At 45.8% G+C, this 20,788-nt stretch overlaps 5 protein-coding genes across 5 annotated transcripts; 4 read left to right on the plus strand and 1 right to left on the minus strand.

Annotated features, from left to right (window-relative positions):
* Positions 1-1,908: 1,908 nt before the first annotated feature.
* On the plus strand, positions 1,909-3,375 carry LHYA1_G004736 (uncharacterized protein; the record flags this gene model as incomplete). The annotated part of the gene is made up of 1 exon (XM_031149692.1): positions 1,909-3,375. The coding sequence occupies one exon, from the start codon at positions 1,909-1,911 to the stop codon at positions 3,373-3,375; it is 1,467 nt and encodes a 488-aa protein (XP_031005519.1).
* A 6,410-nt stretch (positions 3,376-9,785) lies between these two features.
* Positions 9,786-13,098, plus strand: mnl1 (ER degradation-enhancing alpha-mannosidase-like protein; the record flags this gene model as incomplete). Its single annotated transcript, XM_031149693.1, has 2 exons — positions 9,786-10,001; positions 10,066-13,098. The coding sequence occupies 2 exons, from the start codon at positions 9,786-9,788 to the stop codon at positions 13,096-13,098; spliced, it is 3,249 nt and encodes a 1,082-aa protein (XP_031005520.1).
* Positions 13,099-13,987: 889 nt separating this feature from the next.
* Positions 13,988-16,628, plus strand: bik5_0 (Bikaverin cluster transcription factor; the record flags this gene model as incomplete). Its single annotated transcript, XM_031149694.1, has 3 exons — positions 13,988-15,022; positions 15,073-15,983; positions 16,031-16,628. The coding sequence occupies 3 exons, from the start codon at positions 13,988-13,990 to the stop codon at positions 16,626-16,628; spliced, it is 2,544 nt and encodes an 847-aa protein (XP_031005528.1).
* A 579-nt stretch (positions 16,629-17,207) lies between these two features.
* Positions 17,208-18,428, plus strand: GHITM (Growth hormone-inducible transmembrane protein; the record flags this gene model as incomplete). The annotated part of the gene is made up of 3 exons (XM_031149695.1): positions 17,208-17,561; positions 17,656-17,894; positions 17,948-18,428. Coding segments are annotated over 3 exons (1,074 nt in total), but the record flags the coding sequence as incomplete, so codon positions are not given.
* A 461-nt stretch (positions 18,429-18,889) lies between these two features.
* mxr1 (putative peptide methionine sulfoxide reductase) lies at positions 18,890-19,510 on the minus strand (the record flags this gene model as incomplete). The annotated part of the gene is made up of 1 exon (XM_031149696.1): positions 18,890-19,510. One exon carries the CDS (start codon positions 19,508-19,510, stop codon positions 18,890-18,892), a length of 621 nt encoding a protein of 206 aa, XP_031005517.1.
* Between the last annotated feature and the right edge of the window lie 1,278 nt (positions 19,511-20,788).

Raw genomic sequence — 20,788 nt, forward strand, 5'->3', positions numbered from 1 at the left:
ATATTCAAAGAACCTAGCCAAGCGAAGTAATTCTTGTGGGTGTTTTGTTTCGCCTTAGCGAAACGATTTTCTTTACAGTAACGCCTAGTTTTCAAGTTCGCAGCAGTCGTCCTATGCTCTTCAACCTCTTGATCCTTTGTCTCGCACACTAACATGTCACTCGCACTTACTAATTCCGAGCCTCCGGACTCAGGAAAGTGGTACCACTCCTTCCCAACACCGTATAATACAATAGGCTCGAAATAACTCTGAGTCGTCCGTCGTAGTATGATTGTTCGGCTTTGGAGGATGATATCCGTTTGCTTCAATTTCCGTTCTGTTTGAGATAGCAGGAGAAAGCTTTAAAGATTAAGTAAGATGCAGCAGTTGCTTTTAACGGTGTCTGGTCCACTTGCGGTGCATATACCTGGTTTGGAGAAGGGGATGGCGAGGATAGTGAATGTGGATGTGGATACGGTTGGGATAAAATGGGCGGACTGAAGAATTCAGCGGTTTTTTTTTAAAATACGTCTTGGGCAATAGTGGTGTTGACGGGTACTTAGGGACAGGGAACTAAGGCAGTTGGTATTAAGTGAAATTCTCATGATATTGAAATCACAGTAGAGCTAGCTCTTGCCCAAAATCTGTCGGTCTTGCCTTGTGAACAGATCAAAGTACCCGTGACGGAATTTCAATCTATCTCCCTTCATTCTGAAGGTTGAAACAAACTTCTTTTCCCATCCTATTCTGTAAAATATATCAAAGTCTATAAAACAAACGTAAGAAAGCTATTTCGTACATTCATACATTCAAAAACCAATCCCACATCCATGTATAGCAATACAAATCCAGTCCTATCAAAACGATTCCACTAACGTAGATTCTAGAGACGGCAAGCACGTACAAACGGAACTAAGTTTCGAAATAGGATACTCGGTACACGGGGTCGCAAACGTTGGCACTCTCCATTCAAGAAACCCAAGCAGAATAGGTTGCGTCAAATGTGCCCTGACGCGTCACAGCCTGAAAGCAGCGGTCCGCCGTGCATGTCAGAACGGCAATGGGGGGTAGCGACACAGTTAAAGTCCTGGTAATTTAAGGCTCAATGAGAGCGCTGGAATATGTGGTCCCAGGAATAGATGGAAATTGACATTTCGAGTCAAGTGAAAGAATCGCGTATACGAGACTGATCAAAGGAATTTCTCCTCGGAGGAACAAAGCTACATTTTATAGTCAAAGAAGGGGAATGCAAATGTCATGCGTACGCCCTAATACATTCAGCCTCTCGGGTCTGAGTCTCCACCTTGAAGAATGCCCATACGCTTCATTCCAGTGGTAGAACTTTCGAAGTCCACATCATTGGAGGCTCAAGTGGCCAGTCTTGATCTACACAACTCGACCCAAAAGTGACTGGACAATCGTACGAAGGACGGTCGAAATGAGTTGATGAAGGAAGGAGCGGATGACTGATTTCTTATGATTCACCGACCTGATGTCGCGTCGCATGGCCCAATTACGTAATCAGTCGCTTATCTCAGGGGGGGATTTGGAAGGGACGACCAGACCAACTTGAGGCAATTCACACCACGTGCCCGGTGAAGGTGAATCTGCCGCTGTCAGTCAACACAACTTCTATAAAACAGAGATCTCACACCTGAAGCTTCAACTCCTCCACGTCGACAAAGACTTCTGGTATGCAGCACGACAACAGCACCGCAACAGCGCAACAGCTTCCTTCCACTCTTTGTTTGTGATCTCTCGCCTGCAAACAAGAATATTGGCAAACACTCAAGTGCAACGGCCAGTCAGCACTTGTAGGATCTGCTCTTCAACTTCCCCTCCACCTTTTCCCACTCACCAACAAACGAAAGCACACAACGGATTTCGACGTCCCGAGGCCAGCAGCACCGTTCTTTCCTAGCGCGCATCATGGCTACTTCTGAGAACTCATCTTTGGAGACGAGCAACATGGTCCAGCAAGATCCTCCAAATGACACCGTCATGGATGAGCAGGTCGATACAACAATATCAGACCCTCTCGGAACTGGCTCACATGACTCCGAGGACGAGAATACGGCCCAGGCCGAGAAAGACAGCGATGCAGGTAGCAGTTTTGGCGGCGCTGAAACCAGCGATGATAAGAGTGATGGGAGCAGCAATGCGGGTAGCAAGGGTGACCATGAGGGAAAAGGCGACGGAAGCGATGCGGAGAGCAATGCTGGGGACGATGAAGATGAGAGTGATGAAGAGGAAGAATCATTTGAGTCTTACTCACTAAAGGTCGCCCAGCTCTGTCGGGATCTTGGATATGGAGAGCCACTGAAGATCGAAGACATGAAGGCAGGCGGCTTTCATAAGATTGTGGGCCTTTCAGTGGGCGCACCTCTCGGTTCTGACCTCATCCTCCGGATTCCAAAATGGATGGATGATTCTGAGTCCGCTGACTTCCTCGACCAAGTCGCGATTCCTTCTTACTTTTCCAATTACGATTTTTTGCATGGCCCTAAGATCGTCGCGTACGACTCAACCGAAAATAATGCCCTAGGAGCCCTGTATGTTCTCCAAGAGAGATTTGCTGGTGTTCCTGCTGGAGAAGTCTTCTACACTCGTCCTCTTGCGGAAAAGCTTCAGATCACTACCCTTGTGGCCGAGACGTTGACAAAGCTTGAATCAATTAGGCTTGAGAAACCCGGGCGGCTAGGTGCGACTAGTTCTTTGGCTCCCAAGTATATTGGATCACCTCTTGCTGCGGAGCTTAACATTGGTCCTTATCGATTCAGCCCACTTCACGAAATGCCCGTGGTCGAGAAGCAACCTCTACGCGGCTTTTTTATCTCCCTCTTTGAAATACTAAAGCAAAGGGACAACTACTTGGAAGACAAGTGCGATAGATTGATTGAGATTACGAAGGAGATGGAGTCAGCTGGCTTCATACGAACTACGGATACCGAATGTGTTCCTTGGCATTGGGATTTTTCTTCAAATAATATCATGGTTCATCGCCAGGAATCCACAAAGGCTGCCGTTGTCGGGATGCCAGCTTCCAACAAAGGCTGTCAACATAGTGTTAAGGTCAAGTTTGAGGATGGCGACCCGCAGGGTACACGAAATACAATCCATGTCGAGGTCGAGGACAATTCCGGCAGAAACTGCAGTCACAAGATTGAGATTGCTATTGAGCATTCTCCCGGAAAGAAGTACCGACACACAATCAATCTTACCGGTTCCGCAGACACCGATAATCACATTGCCAATACCCCTTTCGACTCCACCTCCCAAGATCAAGGCATCGATAATTCGATGCCCGGACCGTGGTCAGTCAGTGGAGTCATCGATTGGGATGATGTGCTGTCCGTTCCTCTTGTTCTCGCCAGAAAACCACCCTCGTGGCTTTGATATGAGGAGGAGGACCGTAGTTGGTCCCAAAATCGGGATGACCCTCCACCGAGACACCTGACTCAGGATGAGCTGCTCATCAAAGCTCATTTTGACCAAATTATGGAGAAGGCAAGCCCCGGCTACATTGTGGATACGTATCATCGTGGAATCTGGCTCAGAAGACTGGCTCGATTTGCGCTTGAGGGGTTCGGTGATACAGATGCATGGAAGAGATATAAAGTGTTTGTGAAAGAGTGGCCTGAGTACTACAAGGGGTTAGGAGGGGGAGGGGGGATGAGATGGAGTTATGAATCGGATTTCGAGAGAGAAAATCTATATTACAACCCTGGCGCTCTAATAGTTCTAGCCTAAAATTTGGAAAATTACCTTAAATAATTTGGTTCATACTTACTGTATTTATGTATAATTCTCAATGCCTAGAAAGGCCCCCCTTCTGATATGAAAACAAAAAATGACTAAAACTGCAATCGTGTAAAATTATTCATAACTAAGACCACACCCTCTACCAAAAAGTATATCCTTGTCTCTAGAATCAGGTCAGGGTTTTCTAATCCTGTGACCTAGGTGATATATAATGGTTCTAGGCTAGTTGATAAGGTCTGTACTTCCCAAACCTTAAGATTAGATCTAGCTGCTACATCCTCTCCTAAATACTCCTAGAGAAATCGAAAGAGAGCTGGGAAAAAGGTAGGGATAATAGCAAAGGTTTTAGATATGGGAAGCATAGATAATAGCATAGTTATTTCCAAGTAGTGTGTCTTTTTGCGGGTTTAAATATATCATTTTTAACACCTTCTAGCTATAGACGGCGGTCTTAGTCATTTGAAAATTTACAGTTGCAGTTTCAGTCATAAAAATAGTAAACATAGAAATGATATAAAATCAAGATGTTTCTGATGTTCTAGGTGCACTATAGTAGTGTCTAGGCTACTATGTAGGGTGGGTTAGCTTTTTGAGAACCCCCTTAGTATATATACAAAAAGGGTAAAGGATGTTTATTGTATCAGTCCACCTCCTTAAATTTCACATCGCATTTCACTCTAGCGAAAGCGTCACTTTTTCTACAAGTGGTTCCGTAAATGGGGAAAGGCTTAAAACTTATTGATGCGGCTGCACGAGTTGTTGAATAGAGACCAGTGAATCCAATTAAACTCCACCAGGTCCTCCAATACCGCGCTCAAAATTCAACTACCACTAAGAATTCCATGCTAAAACGTAATAACCAAAACCATACTAATTGCAAATCCAGGCCATTGTATCCTAAAGAGACTCCTCGCTGTAGAAACCAAAAATGAAAATGCAATTCCGGAAGAAGACGCCTTCGAATTTCAGCGCCTATCTCCATACTTCTTCCCACAATAGTGACATCCCTCACTTCTTCTTTCCATCAGCCTTAGCGGCCTTAGCTGCCTTGTCCTTTAAAACCTTAGCAGCAATATCTCTGTCTTTCCTCTCTCGGGCTTGATGGGCTTGGCGTTGCTCTTCATTTTCTCGGCGATCCTGGCATTTTCCGCACTCCTCCACCTTGAGGTGCTTGATAACTGTGCCGTCCCTACCATGGCATACCCGACAGTATTGTTGGTGGGCAGTGCAGTACTTTCCTCCGTTAGGCATCGTTCCCTTAGGCTTGCCTTTCGGATCCCTCTTGTAGCCAGCGCAGTGGTGAGTAGTTACCCCCATCATGATGATGGTGATGATATGTGAATGTGTGAGAATCTTTGAGTGATTGTTCTTGTGCTCCAGAAATCCCGAGGATATTCAAAATTGAAGGGGGTATGATGGAGTCAGCGATGCCTTACTGGTTGGCTGAGCTTCTATTGGGATGTATTGGGAAGGACCGATACTGTATTGGCGTGAAGGCTTTGTGGATGATCGATGGAGGAGGAAGTGTTGGGTGTGCTGAGGAAGGAAATTATAGATGGAGACATCTGAAATACTGTAAAACAGCTTACAATAGGCTGCTTGAAGTATGTGAATAACTCGCCACGAACACATTCAATACATATAGCAGACTCTGTGAACAGGTTTGAGCAGGGCAGCAGCATCAGCCAACTAAATTGAGTGAGCACTGTATGTCTGATTGTTGTTAGATGTAACAAGTATCTAGTCATTCCCAACGAAGTGAATATTAATACCCCAAATCCAGCTTCAAGCCCCTACCAGATCTCGAATGCATTACAACCAGTCGATTCTAATTATCTAACAACACCTACAATAGAAACAAAATTATAAATAGCTCCTGTAAGCTAAATAGTTGCAAAAAATTAGATGCTCAAGCGCTGTCCGCGGAGTATCTGCTTAAGCGAGAGAGAAAGGGGGAGCTAGCATGGGGGTGAGTGGTGTGCGGACTTAAACGTCAGGAATGAAAGGCAACACACTTTTTAATAGCATGCAGCTCATAGTCTATACTACAGTATAATGGCCATGTCTCTACTGATTTCCTCCTACGCACTAAACGGCTTTTATATCTTTATCGAAATCATTTCCTAATCGGGTTGCACTGGTGTATTCCCTACCTAGGCACTTCGAGAACCCCTCACCTGAGTTCAAAAATAAACCCGCGATCTTTAATTTAGAACCTAGCTTAAGATTTAATCAGCGCTGTCTCGTGGTTTTCCGTGGGCGAGTTCCTCGGTGTCTCGACGCTTGGAGACGGGTAGCCTTTCAATCGAAGAATACTTTGCCGCACCTTCCTCCAGGGCTTTTAATGACTCAAAGTCCTTAGGGTATGATTTGGAAAACAACTCACTACTTACCTAGCTATGTTGTGTCTTCCTCTCACGGGCTCTCAGACAGGGCGCTACATTCGATCGCGCTTGCCTTCAAGCATCTGATTTGATCGTAAAGTTTCGTTGCTTCAAGGTCTGATGTCCCTGTCTTGAATTTTAACATTGTCTCAAAGGATCAACCAACAATACATCCGAGCTTGCTTCTATTGGTGTTGGCCCAGTAAATACACACGTGGAAGTATCTGAAGTCTTTGTTCAAAGTTCCCTTTATTGAAACAACCCAAGAGATACAACACCCACAGAACAATAAATTTTCGTGATGTTAGGCATCTAAAGCTACATTCCAGAATGCCGAATTACACTTTGGCCTCCCTCATTGATGGGCTTGTTTCGGATTGGTTGCGGGTCGTTTCGACAAAGCAGGCAGGCGCTATGAAATGAAATCAAAATGTCCATCCTTTCCCGTCATAATCAATCACACTTTGGAGTTCTTCAATACAACACCCCTTCCTAATTGCCGTGTACCAAGAGTCCAACATCCACAGCCCAACAAAAATATTATCAACACACGACAAAATGTGTGAGTGGCAGGAAATCGTCTGCAAAGACTGCCACATGACATCCACAATAATCAAGATCTGCGAACCCTTGACCCAGGAGAGTTCCAAATCACACAACCACAGTGAATGCCCCCGCTTGGTAATGACCACAAAACAGATCGACAGCTTCGACATGACCCATCAGTGTCCCGGACTGTAAGTTCATCTCTGGAAGAAAGATTGTAACTTACATTAAGTAGCGGATAATTAATGCTGCATAATAGAGCTACAAGAATTGCTACTCTAGGCTGGCCATTCAATAGCACCGATGGGAAATAAAATTGAGTATATGAGGATGCTACATGGCGTAGGCTCGGTATCTAGGTGTGCTCGAGACCAAAGGAGAAGGACATCTGCTTGAAAACCGAAAGAGAATATGGATCCTCTTTCCTACCGATGTGCGCGATTTGTCATTATTCTTGAAAGCATGCGTGCAGTTCAACATCGAAAAAGACACCGGCTATGCGATATGCCCCAAGACTACTGGTTTAATTATTAAGATGTGCGATCGGCAGAGGCGTGCGAAACCAATGAGCTTCCGAAAGTGTGGTTGTTGGGTACGAAAAGAGCCACATTACTCGACAGCTGGAATTACATAGTAAGTGCTAAAAATGGCCATTCGGCTCTCGAAGCCGCTCAAATGCTGACCATGATTGCTTAGGGAGTGCAAAGGTTGCTCGGTTTCACCGTGTAATGGATGGGGACCCTTATCTTTCTTGTCCTGCCGCTCGGTTGGAGACGGTTGCCTTGATACTTGCCATGCATAGTGTACTTGACATCAACAGAAAAGTGCCAGGTTTCTCACTTATTTGATGGATCAACTTCTGGGATATATTTGGGGCTTGTATCCGACGTCCGGCTCGCATAGCACGCCGAACTAGGAGTTTTATGTTACCTTAACGTCTCTACTTCGAAGATGGGGATGGAAATTTAGGTACTAGAATTATAGGTTGCTGTTCAATGCTGGGGTTGGTGAAGTTGTAGAACCATACAATATACAAGTCATAACCACTCGATAATTTGCTCCGCAAGGATTATGAATGAACACAAGCCCTCAAGTTGGCCTCATCTCTAGTCACTAACAATTCTGCTTCATAAAATCTCACACATAATAAGACAATCTCCATCAAATCATACCTGACTCCCAACATGGAAAGCTCAAATGTAAGGAAAACGGTTACATACCCAGCCAGGCAAGATTGTTAGGGCTCTGTGAAATTGCGGAGTCTTCTTTTCTGCTTCAAATTGAAGAACAAATCACATGATGTCGTCCGTGAGCCCGGGAGCTAGAACCCGATGAAGAACCCAAGTACATCCGAATTGAGATTAGGAGTTGTCTGGATAACTGCAAGTAGTCATCGAAATAACCAGGGAATAGTTGTGTGCTGTCTTGCAAGAGAACAAAGTCATAATGATCAAATTGTTTGCTCTTGGTCGACTCAGATTGTATCTAAAACAAACACGCCCTTCTGACTAGTCGAGCATGTAGAGCCAAACTTCACTACCCATTTGTCTGCCAAAATGAATGAGAGCGATTCCCTGGTCAGAGGACCCTTGTGAATAACATTTTATGCTATGAATCGGGGCTGGTCACCTGGCTTGCTTGCTTGAAGCACAAACCCAGGTTGCAACTTGCACTGCAAGTTGGAATACCTTTTCGACAAAAAGGAATCAAGCAATTTCGGATGTCTGAGACATATTCAAAACCTGCAATTGACACCTTGAAGAGCCATCATTCGCCACGAGTTAACCAAGATCTCACTCGACTTGCAAACCGTGCATGACGTGCTCGCCAGAATCTTTCAACAGACCCGTCGAACGTCCCATCAAACGCCCCAGAGTCTCTAAGTGATCTATAAGGACTCAGCGCATCCTTCTTAGAAGACCACGATCGAGTTACACCTCAAGAAGTGGTCAAAATGTGCGCAGAGCAGGAGAACATATGTACCGTATGCAGGCAAAAACTCAGAGTGTTCGTCAAATGCCCGGAACATAAGCGTGCAGAGATACAGGCTGCTATAAAAATGGACGTTAAAGGATGCGAAGGTCATCGGCTTCTGGGTATTAGAACTGGGCCCAATGTCTTGTAAGTGCCCGGAACACCAAACAATGTCTTGAGTGTATCGTTCTAACATATATCGTGTAGCGAGTGCAGATGCATCAAAAATAGGATTTCAGTACTTGGTGAAGTAGATGTTCTGGTCTAGGTTAGAAAAGGGCTGGAAAGAAACGAGTGGCTGGATGGCATCGTAAAGCAAGAGAAGATCCATTTCACATTCAAGCCTCAATATCAAAACGATGTGGAAAATATCTACAAGGTCTAAGGAATCCAAAAGAGTATCAGGAAGGACATCAAGGATCCCCTTTCGGATTCTTGTAGGCCACAGGCCACAGGCCACAGGCCATAGAAGGAGAGCGAGGGATGAGAGTATTATCTTTACTGAATGACAGACCAAGAACGCTTGAAGCAATAGCATAAGCTAATCATATAGTGGACCTACTTTCTTTTCACTTAAACTACCGCATCTATTGGGATCGATGTAAGATGGCACAGTTGGCCATGTTAAATAATGATTATCATGCACCAGGATGATTTAGAAGCACTTTCCGTTTCGGATTTATTGATCGAATCAGGCCACACAGGTGATAACAAAGAATTTATCATAAAGGCCCTTTGTAGTTCGATAATCAGCCACTTGACGGAGGGTAGTAACATCTCCATACCTAGTCAAGTGAGGTCGGCCAGTGAGCCGAGGCGCCGAAATACAATTAGCCTACCCCTACCTAGCCTAGAACAAGGACAAGCTCTACAGACGCACCCTAACATCACTGAATGCAGGCATGAGCAGGCTGAGCTGAGGTCAGCATGCCATGCCATCCATGCCATCCATGCCATGCAACCCCCATGCGACCGACCCTGGCCCCGTCATTCGACCGTCTTAAAGCCAGATAAAGCATTATTAAGGTTATCCCATAACCATCCGCCAGTTTTGGGACATTATTTGGTTCTCCTTCTTGGCCGTGGTATCATTCTTCCTCGAGCTCACATGCCTTCCACTACAAAATACACTCGCCGGTAATGCCATTGCGGTGGCGCGGGGGCTGGCTGGGCGTAAATACTCGTTCCACTGCCTTTCGCCGGCCAGGATGGATGCTGCTTGGTCTATGGGCAATATGGCTGGTGACGGCGAATGCCATGATGCCTGCCAGAATCGCGGAATTACGACAGGAAACGGTCTCTATGTTCTATCACGGCTATGACAATTATATGAACATCGCCTTCCCGGAAGACGAGGTGAGTGCTCCGTAAAACAATGTAACAATGCGGTACATCACTAACTAGGTATTATCGAATCTAGCTACGCCCTATATCCTGCATACCTTTAACTCGAGACTCTCAAAACCCCCGCCATGTTGAGCTGAACGATGTCCTTGGGAACTACTCACTCACCTTGATCGACAGCCTCTCCACACTAGCAATATTGGCATCCGCCCCTCCGGATGAAATGAATACAGGAGCTAAAGCACTTCACGACTTTCAAAAGGGTGTGGCCTCACTGGTTCTACAATACGGGGATGGTTCAAGCGGATCTGCCGGAAGGGGGTTACGAGCCCGCGGTTTTGACCTTGACAGCAAAGTACAGGTCTTCGAGACGGTCATCAGAGGCGTCGGTGGACTGCTCAGTGCCCACTTGTTTGCATCTGGAGAGCTTCCAATAAATGGATATAAACCTCGGCATGTTCGGTCTTGGAAAGGGAAACCCAAAATTGGAGAAACTCCCCCCATTGCATGGCCAAATGGGTTCAGATACGATGGCCAGCTCTTGCGACTTGCTCTTGATCTTGCACAGCGTCTTATCCCTGCTTTTTACACGCCTACAGGCATGCCATACCCAAGGGTCAATTTGCGATACGGAATTCCATTTTATTTAAATTCTCCTCTCAATAAAGGCTCTAGTCCAGCCGAGAATGCTCAAGATGACTCGCCCGAGATTACCGAAACCTGTAGTGCTGGAGCTGGAAGCTTGGTTCTGGAATTCACTGTGTTGAGTCGACTCACCGGAGATCCTAGATTCGAGCAATTGGCAAAACGTGCGTTTTGGGCTGTGTGGAATAGTAGAAGTCGAATAGGTCTTCTTGGGGCTGGTATTGATGCCGAAAACGGTCAATGGATTGGGCCTTATTCTGGAATTGGGGCTGGTATTGACAGCTTTTTTGAATATGCATTAAAGACGCACATACTCCTTTCCGGGCACGGGATGCCCAACACCACAATTCCATTCAAAACACCAACCTCGTGGCTTGATCCAAATACTCTTTACAGGCCATTGACTGATGAAGAGAACTCCCCAGAAGCTTTCCTGGGAGCCTGGCACGAAGCCCATGCAGCAATAAGACGGCATCTCTACAGTGGTACTCATCATCCTCATTACGTCAATGTTCACTTGAGCACGGGCTCACCGCAGGCATATTGGGTTGACAGTCTGGGGGCATACTATCCTGGATTGTTGGCATTAGCAGGTGAGGTAGAGGAAGCCATCGAGACGAATCTACTATACACGGCATTGTGGACCCGCTATTCCGCACTACCGGAGCGCTTTTCTGTTCAGCACAGCCAAGTAGAAGGGGGTCTAGGTTGGTGGCCTGGTCGCCCCGAGTTTATCGAATCCAATTATCATCTATACAGGGCAACCGGAGATCCATGGTATCTTCATGTGGGTGAGATGGTTTTAGAGGATATCAAACGACGCTGCTGGACTAAGTGTGGTTGGTCTGGTCTTCAAGACGTCCGCACTGGTGAAAAGAGTGATCGAATGGAAAGCTTCTTCTTAGGAGAAACCGCCAAGTACCTCTACCTTCTCTTCGACCCGGAGCATCCATTTAACTCTCTTGATGCGGCATATGTATTCACGACTGAAGGCCATCCGCTAGTCATTCCCAAAGAAAAAACACCTCTTATCATCAGACGCGAGGCGGCTAGAACTAAAGAAGTTCAACCTCATTCTGGCATCGAAGTAAGAGACACATGTCCTGTGGCGCCGCCTGCGATACCGTTCTCCATTTCATCAACGGCTGCAAGACCTGATGTCTTTCACGCATCCAGTCTGATTGGTCTGGATAATGTACCAAATTTACATGCAAAGGACACAGTGGACGTAGGGACTACGAAGAATGGCAAGCTGAAGAAAGGAGTTTCGGAAGCAAAGGTTGTAAGAAACCATACTTATTACCCCTGGACCCTTCCAGAATCTCTGATGCCCTCCAACGGAACATGCAATATGCTTCCCCTGAGAACGACGTTTACCATCGAATTTCCATCCAACGCACCCTTGCCTACGCCCTCGGGGCCAGCCAATTTCATCATGTTCGGTCCTCAAGGTCTTGTTCGATGGCAGGGAGGCATTCTCGTAGAAAGTCTCTCTGGACTGAAGATGAGCATGGTTTATGAATCTCCCTCTCCATTCAAAAGCATGTCGGGGCAACTGATGGAGTCCTGGCGAATTTGGAACATTGGCAACTGGCCTCTAGGCCGGGACGAGCAAATCTTCATCTCCCGCGACGTGATAGGAGCATGGAACGACCCACACTTCACTCGCATCCGAGACTCAATGATGCTCGATATTGTCGTGCAGCTCGAGAACTCAACGGCCACAAATGAAAGTTTAGACAGCTTTGAGGACTTCTACACCGAAGAAGATGAATTCAATGAAGGCCCAGAATTACTTTTCGACGACGATGACGAACCTATTAGTAATGCCGGAATTGCTGCCGAATATAAAACTATGCTCTCATCCCTTTTCCATCATGTAACCTCCGCACTCCGGGATCCCGTGGCTACTATCCTTCCCCAGCCAGCGATTCCACAGACTTATCAGTCCCTCCAATTCCCCGCTATCACGCCAACGGGGTTGGGTGCTGCACCCATTGGCGACGTACCTGAAGCACCAAACCCAGACGTCCCGAGTGCGGAGCCGTTGATCTGGCAGAGCATCTATTTCGCCGGCGATGCCTGTGGTGGCAAACTGCCGGACGAGGCTGCGAGAAACCACCAAGTGATAGTCATACTTCGCGGCGGTTGCACATTCCAAGATAAATTGACCAATATTCCCACCTTCTCGCCTTCTTCCCGGAGTCTCAAGCTTGTTATAATCATTGACAACGAAGCTGGCGATGATGAAGACGTGTTGGGTAATAGTCTGTTCCGGCCGCTACTGGACAAAGCACAGGTGACGCCGAGTGGATTGCTTAGAATGCATCCTATTCCGATGGTGTTCATGGCAGGTGGGGAGGGGACTGTGAATTTGTTGAAGAGGAGTAGGAGTATAGGGCTCAGGAGACGCTATCACATTGAGAGTCAGGGAAAAGTGGTGGGGAATATACATATCCTATGAATAGGAGGGTATTGCATAGTGCATGGAACACGGCGCGCGGCGTTTGGAAACGATTTCGGTGTAGATACCACAATTACGACATATATATGAAATAAAGGAGTACTCGCTGCCTCTGCTGAACACACACACTTTATCAGGCTCAGTGTCAGATATGACATGCATGGACATGCCATACCCAGTGAAATCCCCGCTGACTACCCTTTGAGGGCCGGCCGGACATGAAAGTCGCCGTGCGCCGAAGGTCTTTTCAGTCTCTTTCCACTGTCCTCTCATACGGAGTACATAATGCCTTCCAAGTAATGCTTGCAAACTCCACCTTAGTATCTCACGGACCGTGAATAGAAGAACCAATACAACTAATATCGAGATGTACCCCGACGTGTTATGGCTGATAGATAATTTTACAGTAGGTCTATTAGACATTCGCGCCATGTTAGTATTTTAGGACTTTACGTCAATTTGATCTGCACTACATAAAGTAAATGTGAACATCTCATACACATTACTGGACGAGATCCACCAAACACCTACCCTTAATTTAAGCCTTACCTTAAGCCTTACTGGAGTTTATCATCCTTACTGTACAGTATACGAGTACGTACTCGTAGATTAAATTTAGTAAGGATCTCAGAGGGCTCAGCCGGTGGGGGAATAAGCCCATCATCCCCCCGAGCCGCGGACGTTATTTCGCGGCCGAACTCTTCGCCGCATGAACTAAAGTATTTGGTACTAGATCCAGATCCAGATCTCTCTATTCGGTTCTCTTTCGTGAACAATGTCCCTGTCACCTCTTCCGGTTTGCAGACCTCCTGATGAACCATCCGTAGTACGATAAATCGACGTGGCCATAGTGTAATACCAAAGGAAGGTCGATAATCAAATAGGAAGCATGTTCCCGCAACAACCACAACCACAGCCACAGTCACAGGCGGCAGCTACCCCACCAACAACTGCACCAATATCAATGTCAACAGCCACGAAAATCGACCCAAATCAACAGCAAAGCCAAGGTCCAGAGGCCAGGAAAGCCTCGCATTCTGGCCCTCACGCCCTCACTGCGCGATCATGCATTACCTGTAGACGGAGGAAGGTCAAATGCGACAAGCAAATCCCATGCTCGAATTGCACCAAAGCGGCAACGCAATGTGTCTTTCCGGCGCCTGGTCGTGCGCCTCGAAGGCCCAGAGCTGGCGGGAAAGTCGTGAGCGACAGGGAGGCAGAGCTGTTGAAGAGGCTAAGGAGACTGGAAGGAGTGGTGGAAGAGCTCAGTGGGCAGGTGGAAGTGGAGGCAGTAAAGCAATCACCCGCGAGCGATCATTCCTTCCAGCATAAAGATATCGAGCCGGCAATAGACTCGGGGTCGAGATCGGCCCATGTCAGAGTCGTGGGAATGGACGAGGGTACTGGCACAAAGAAAGAATGGATTAATAGAGCTTGGAGAATAGGAGGCGGTCCTCCTAAAACTGCCTTTATTTCTGGGCCGGAGAATACAGATGTCGGTATGGGCAGATTGGTTGTCGACGAGGGCAAGAGTCGATACGTATCACATCCTTTTTGGAGCCAAATTACGGACGAAGTCGAAGAAATTCGGGAGATGCTCGCCGATCAGGATTGGGATTCAGATTCAGATACACCGGTTTTGCCATCCGCTGCGGTGACGGAATCAAATCACCAAGGCTTCATCATGGGCTACAATAGTAGCGATGTCGATATTAAAAGCCTGCACCCATTGCCGTCTCAGATACCCTTTTACTGGCAAACATTTCTCGAAAATGTACATCCTCTGGTCAAGCTCCTACACGCGCCGACGATGACAAAAACGATCAAGGATGTCCAGAATAACCTGGACAGCTTGGGTAAAAGTACTGAAGCGTTGATGTTTGCTATATACTTTGCTACTATAACTTCTATGAACGGAACCGAGGTGAGACAAATGGGATATAACCTTCTAGGTTGTTGACTAATATGTTTCAGGTCAAAACAAACTTCGGTGTTTCGAAAGCGCTTCTACTCAATCAGTATCGGTTCGGAACAGAGCAAGCGCTCGCAAAGGCCGGACTACTTAATACCAACGAGATTGTCACAGTGCAAGCTTTCGTATTATTCCTAGTCTGTGTTCGACGGCATGATGACACTCGCTTTGTATGGTCAATGACCGGACTAGCAATCCGAATATCCCAGGCTCTTGGTCTTCATCGGGATGGATCGAAATTTGGCCTACCCCCCTTTGACACGGAGATGAGAAGACGATTGTGGTGGCAAGTTTGTATTCTCGATATTCGTGCCTCGGAAGACCATGGATCGGACCCGTCTATACTCGATTATTCGTTTGATACCGAACTCCCTATATCATGCAACGACGAGGACTTAGACCCAAATGATACAGAGCCGCCTATTCGTCGTCATGGTGTTTCCGAGATGACATTTTGCCTGATACGATATGAGATCTGCTTTCTAACGAGGCAACTATCATATGTCGCACCGGGGAACGCGCCCTATAAAGCTGAAACCTTGACAATTGAGGACAAAGAGAAGCTCGTCAGGGACACCGCCAACCATTTGGAAGAAACCTATCTTCAATACTGCGAAGACGCTGGCCCTTTGTACTGGGTTGCAGCTACCGTGGCCCGCTTGATTACTGCAAAGTTTTCTCTTATTATCTATTCGCCTCTAACATCGCCTGGAAAACCGAATACTCTCTCTCAAGATACGCGCGACCGACTCTTCATGGCAAGTATCGAGATCATCGAATACTCCCGGGTTCTTCAAGACGAATCAAGCACCAAACAATGGGGCTGGTTATTTTCTACCTATGTTCAGTGGCAGTTGGTTACCCTTTCCTTTGTCTCGCTTCCTATGTTCTACGATGTTAGGCTCTTGAAAGAGTTTTTCATCCTGTTGGCTCTTAATCTTCGTACTAATTCCTTGGTAGTGCCATAGCGTATATTCTCGGGGAGCTGTGCACGCGACCGAATTCGACCATCGTTGAACGAGCGTGGCGAACTATCGATACTGTGTTCAAGGATTGGGATTCAGCAAATGCACACGGCAAGAGCGGCATGCTCTGGAAGCCATTGAAAAAGCTCATGACTAGAGCGCAAGCGCATAAAGCACGCCAGGACCGTGCTGCAAATAACACTGGAAATAATATCGGCATGGACGAATCCCTAATCACGCCTTCGCCTTCAGGTTATCCTAGTACGATGCCTCCGCGCGATCGTCTGATGCCGCATTTAACAGACACTACAAAGGATCCCGCTGGAGAGCTAGGCTTTAGTGCCGGTTTTCCCTTCCAGCTTCAAGCAGATGCCGCTATGGCAGAAAGTGTGGGGATTGGTATGCTGGCTCATGGACAGATGCAGCAGCAGTTCCAGCAGCAGGCAACACATGAACAGACGTGGCTGACGGACGATGGTGCATTGGCTGATTTGGATATGGCGGAAGGCGATGTAAATTGGGAAGCTGGGACGATTTGGTTAAAGAATTTTCAACGGAGACCCAGCCTCTGGATCAAAGGGGTCCGGCTTTAGGGTCTATGGGGACGTGGTGGTAACGTTTTCGAAAAGAACGTGCATGCGCTTGCTCTGGAGTTATGGGAATAGAAACAAAGTGTGGGATGAAATGGTTATTTACACGGGGCGTACTGAAATATGGGCATTGGAAGATGTATTATGAAAGGTGTAATGTTTTTGGCGTTTATTGCAAACTATATATATCCCGCTCTACCAGTTAAATTCAAAATCTCAAATCTCAAATCAATAAAGTTGATACATGTAAGAATTGGTTCGAGGCTGTTTATAATGTGCCAATACAAATATAGCAGCGCTCTCCTGCAAACTTATCCCGAAGTAATCGTTAGGGAGAAAATGCAACTTTCGGAAACTCAAAATTGGCGCCTCTTGCAATATAATAATATAGGTTTTATTTAAGGTGATTTACAAGACAAATAATTGCAATGCAATGTCACCTTGATTGAGAAATATGCGGGTTACTAATCAAACAGTCACGTGTTTCCCAGAAGCATCTCGAACTTTACCTTATGATTTGAACTTCGTCATCTTGTCTTTGCCTCCCCGCGAATAATAAAATAACCCCCCCCCAAAAACAGCCTCACCACCTTTCGACGTCTCGACCTCACCACCCCTCGACCTCCCGACGTAAAATTTAATATGGCTTTCACTATGCGCCAACCTTTCAAGCTCAGCTCTACCTTTGTAGTAGCTTCCAAATCCGCCTTCAAGTCTTCTCGTGTCCGGTCATTCCACACCACAAAGCCAGCTACGAATTTCTTCACATCGAGAACAACGGCGCCTGCCAATACCCTCACTAAATCCCGAAATGCCTTTCGACAATCGAGGACATATCTGCAGCAACCAGCTGCTGTCCCTCAGGGTGCCAGCTTGCTCCAGAAGCTTGTGGTTGGAGGCGCTATGGTTGGAGGAACACTTGTGGCCATTAACCTAGTATGTTCCCTTGTCGTTGAGATTCATCTTCCTCCCATTTTCGATACCCTCAACATGGAATTGGATCAACTGATACTGATTTGAACTTTCACAGGTTTTCAACCGGGAAACACGGGAAGACGGTGGAATGCCCGCATACGAGAGAGCATATCTAAATGAAACCTTTATGCATACCGGTCTAGGTATTGGTATTATCGGTCTCTCTGCCAGAGCCATGTTTCAATCTGGAGCCATGTACAGAATGATGGCTACAAACCCCTGGATTGTCATGATTGGTGGTCTCGGACTTAGTATCGGCACTATGATGGGAACAAGATCAATCAGCCCTGACAAGTAAGTCTTGTTTTGCTAAATCTCGAAATTTCGGCTCACTAACGAACTAATAGCTATGTTCCAAAATACGCTCTCTGGACAGCTTTTAATGCTACTCAAGGCGCACTCCTCGCACCTATGCTCTTCATGGCGCCCCCAGCAATCATCGCCCGTGCTGGTCTATATACAATTGCCATGATGGGCTCAATTTCTTTTGTTGGAGCTACCGCTAAGCAAGAGAAATACCTCTACCTCGGTGGACCCCTTCTCGCAGGTGTGACGCTTGTCGCCGTCTCTGGATTTGCTCCTCTCGTCCTTCCCGTTACCGCGGTCCGAACTCTTGCTTTCACTGAGAATATCTGGCTATGGGGTGGTCTGGCTGTCTTTGGAGGCTTTACACTCTATGATGTGCAAAAGATACTCGCCCATGCCCGCATGGCGGAAAGGGGCTTGATTCAGAAAGATGCCGTTAACGAGAGCATTAGCTTGGAGCTGGACTTCCTGAACATCTTCATCCGAATGGTCCAGATCTTGTCGATGCAGAACCGGAAGTAGAATAGATGGTTGAGTTGTTAATAAGCTGTTGGTTTGACATGAAGAAAGATTGAAGCATTATCGATCACATCGACCACTGGGAGTAAAAGGGAAGGGGCGGTCTGGTTTCCGTTCATTTAAAGATAAGGATAATCTCCTCTCTTTTGTATACTTAGATTAAAAAAAGGAAATTTTCACATACAAAACAGTCAATAATACCATTCTAATACACGTTGAGAATACAGCTCCCAAGACACCAAATCATGTATGTTACCCGCCGTTTAGATGCAACCTGCAACCTGAAAAAACCGTAGGAATAATGTTAATGCTGAGTCACGCCCTGATCATTAAGTGTACCGTGCATGATTGATGAACCTAGGCCCTTTGCAGCAACGATTCATTACTACGTATACAAGTCAAAGTCGTCATCTTATCATCAGTCTTCCATTCCCATTTCAATTCCCCTGCCACTCTCCCTGAATCTATTCCAAAGGGGGGAAACTCCTTAAGAAATGACTAGGACACTCATATCCTCCCGGGTTTACATCCAAATACTTCTGATGGTAGTCCTCGGCATCCCACCACTCCCCAGCAGGCAGGATTTCCGTAACCACTTTCCCCTTCCACCATTTCTCATTGACAGCCTTCGTCACTTCCCGCGCTACCTTCTCCTGCTCCTCGCCATGATAGAAAATTCCACTACGGTACTGACTTCCGGCATCTGGTCCCTGCCGATTCGCTGTCGTAGGATCGTGCATCTTGTAAAAGTACTCTAGCAGTTCCCGGTAAGTGACCTTTGCAGGATCATAAGTCACCTGCAGAGCCTCCGCGTGTCCTGTACGGCCAGAGCAGACAGCCCGGTAGGAAGGCGAGTTTGTGTTTCCCCCGATATATCCCACCCGCGCGTCGTAGAGGCCTTTTGACTTGAATTCTTTGCGGTACATGTGCTCGACGCCCCAGAAGCAGCCGGCTGCGATGGTGGCTTTCTCGGCGCCTTCGGGGCTGGAGATTGAGGCGGATGCATCCGGGTTTAAGCGGAGGGAGGTTGATGTCGAGAAGGGGCGCATGAGCCGGGTAATGAAGTTGGGCATTATGGCGGCCATGAGGAGGATGGATATGGTGGCGAGGAGGGTGCGGGGTGAAAGAGGCAGGTTGGCTGTAGTTTGGTAGGTGGGAGAAGGTCTGGTTCTTGCACGGTAATTGAAGTACGTGTATGTATTGTAGAGATGATGATTGATCGTTATTATATTGTGAAGCGACGAAGGGAGATGTTTATATATTTTATCATACAAAGAGCTCACACTTTTAGCGCGTCAAGTCGTCATAGAAGGGAGGAATGGAATCAACCACCAGAACCACGATGACTAATTAACTACCACCCCACATTTTAATGCAATGATTACACATGCGTGCATCGAATTCCAAATGAAAAAGGTCCGTACTTGAGTATATCTTAATAATACCCAGAAGCATTTATGTTTAATCTTACTATGTCTTAGGCGGATTGGCTTATTATAGGCTGGAAAGCTGTTCTGTTTTGCTCGAAATATTAAAATAGTAAATTGTAAAGTTTGATTCCAAATTAAGTAATGCTTACTCTATATCTTATTTATATAATAGAAATAAAAAAAACTTTATAATTAAGAGTCCTAGTTGATTTGTTTTATTTTAGGTGCAAGCTTTATATACTAATTTTTATAGCTTAATCATTCTCTACTTAGATAAACTATATCAGATGTGTCTAACACTAAGTAAATATAATTTAAACAATCTATCACTTTTATATATCTATCTCTATTGCTACCAAGACTCGTGGGGATGTTCTACTTTCCGGCCGCCGTTTTGATTCACTTTATTATCGACTATCTAATATTCGCTAGAGATTATAATATCTTTTACTAATAGGATAGCATATGCTCTTAGCTTGGCAGAAGATATTAAGTCCTGCTATAACAGGTTGCATCTGATGTTAAGGCTTGGCATATGGTGCCTGCGCACGTGACTTCGTGTATATAACGTGATAGTAATCTTGCTTCTTCTAAAAGCTAGAAAACCTCTTTTAATAGTTCTAAGAAGAGAAGCTTTTCTTTTCTTTTTAGTTAATTCTTCTTATATTAAATTTAAGCTTTTACTTTATATATTTAGTATTTACTTTATAATATTAAAATTAACTTATTCTTTTTTTAAAATCCTTTATTAAATAAAAACCTTAAATAAATACTTTAATCTATATATAATAGACTTAGCTATTTATATAAAAAAGATTATACTTCTAGATTATATATAGCAGATCTAATAGATATAATTTTAGATTATATATAATAAGCTTAAAAAACTATTAGAAGTAAATAGTATTAAGAGATAAAAGCTATATATAATTA

The sequence above is a fragment of the Lachnellula hyalina genome (genome assembly GCF_007821495.1).
Source record: "Lachnellula hyalina strain CBS 185.66 chromosome Unknown contig00063, whole genome shotgun sequence".
Classification (NCBI taxonomy): domain Eukaryota; kingdom Fungi; phylum Ascomycota; class Leotiomycetes; order Helotiales; family Lachnaceae; genus Lachnellula; species Lachnellula hyalina.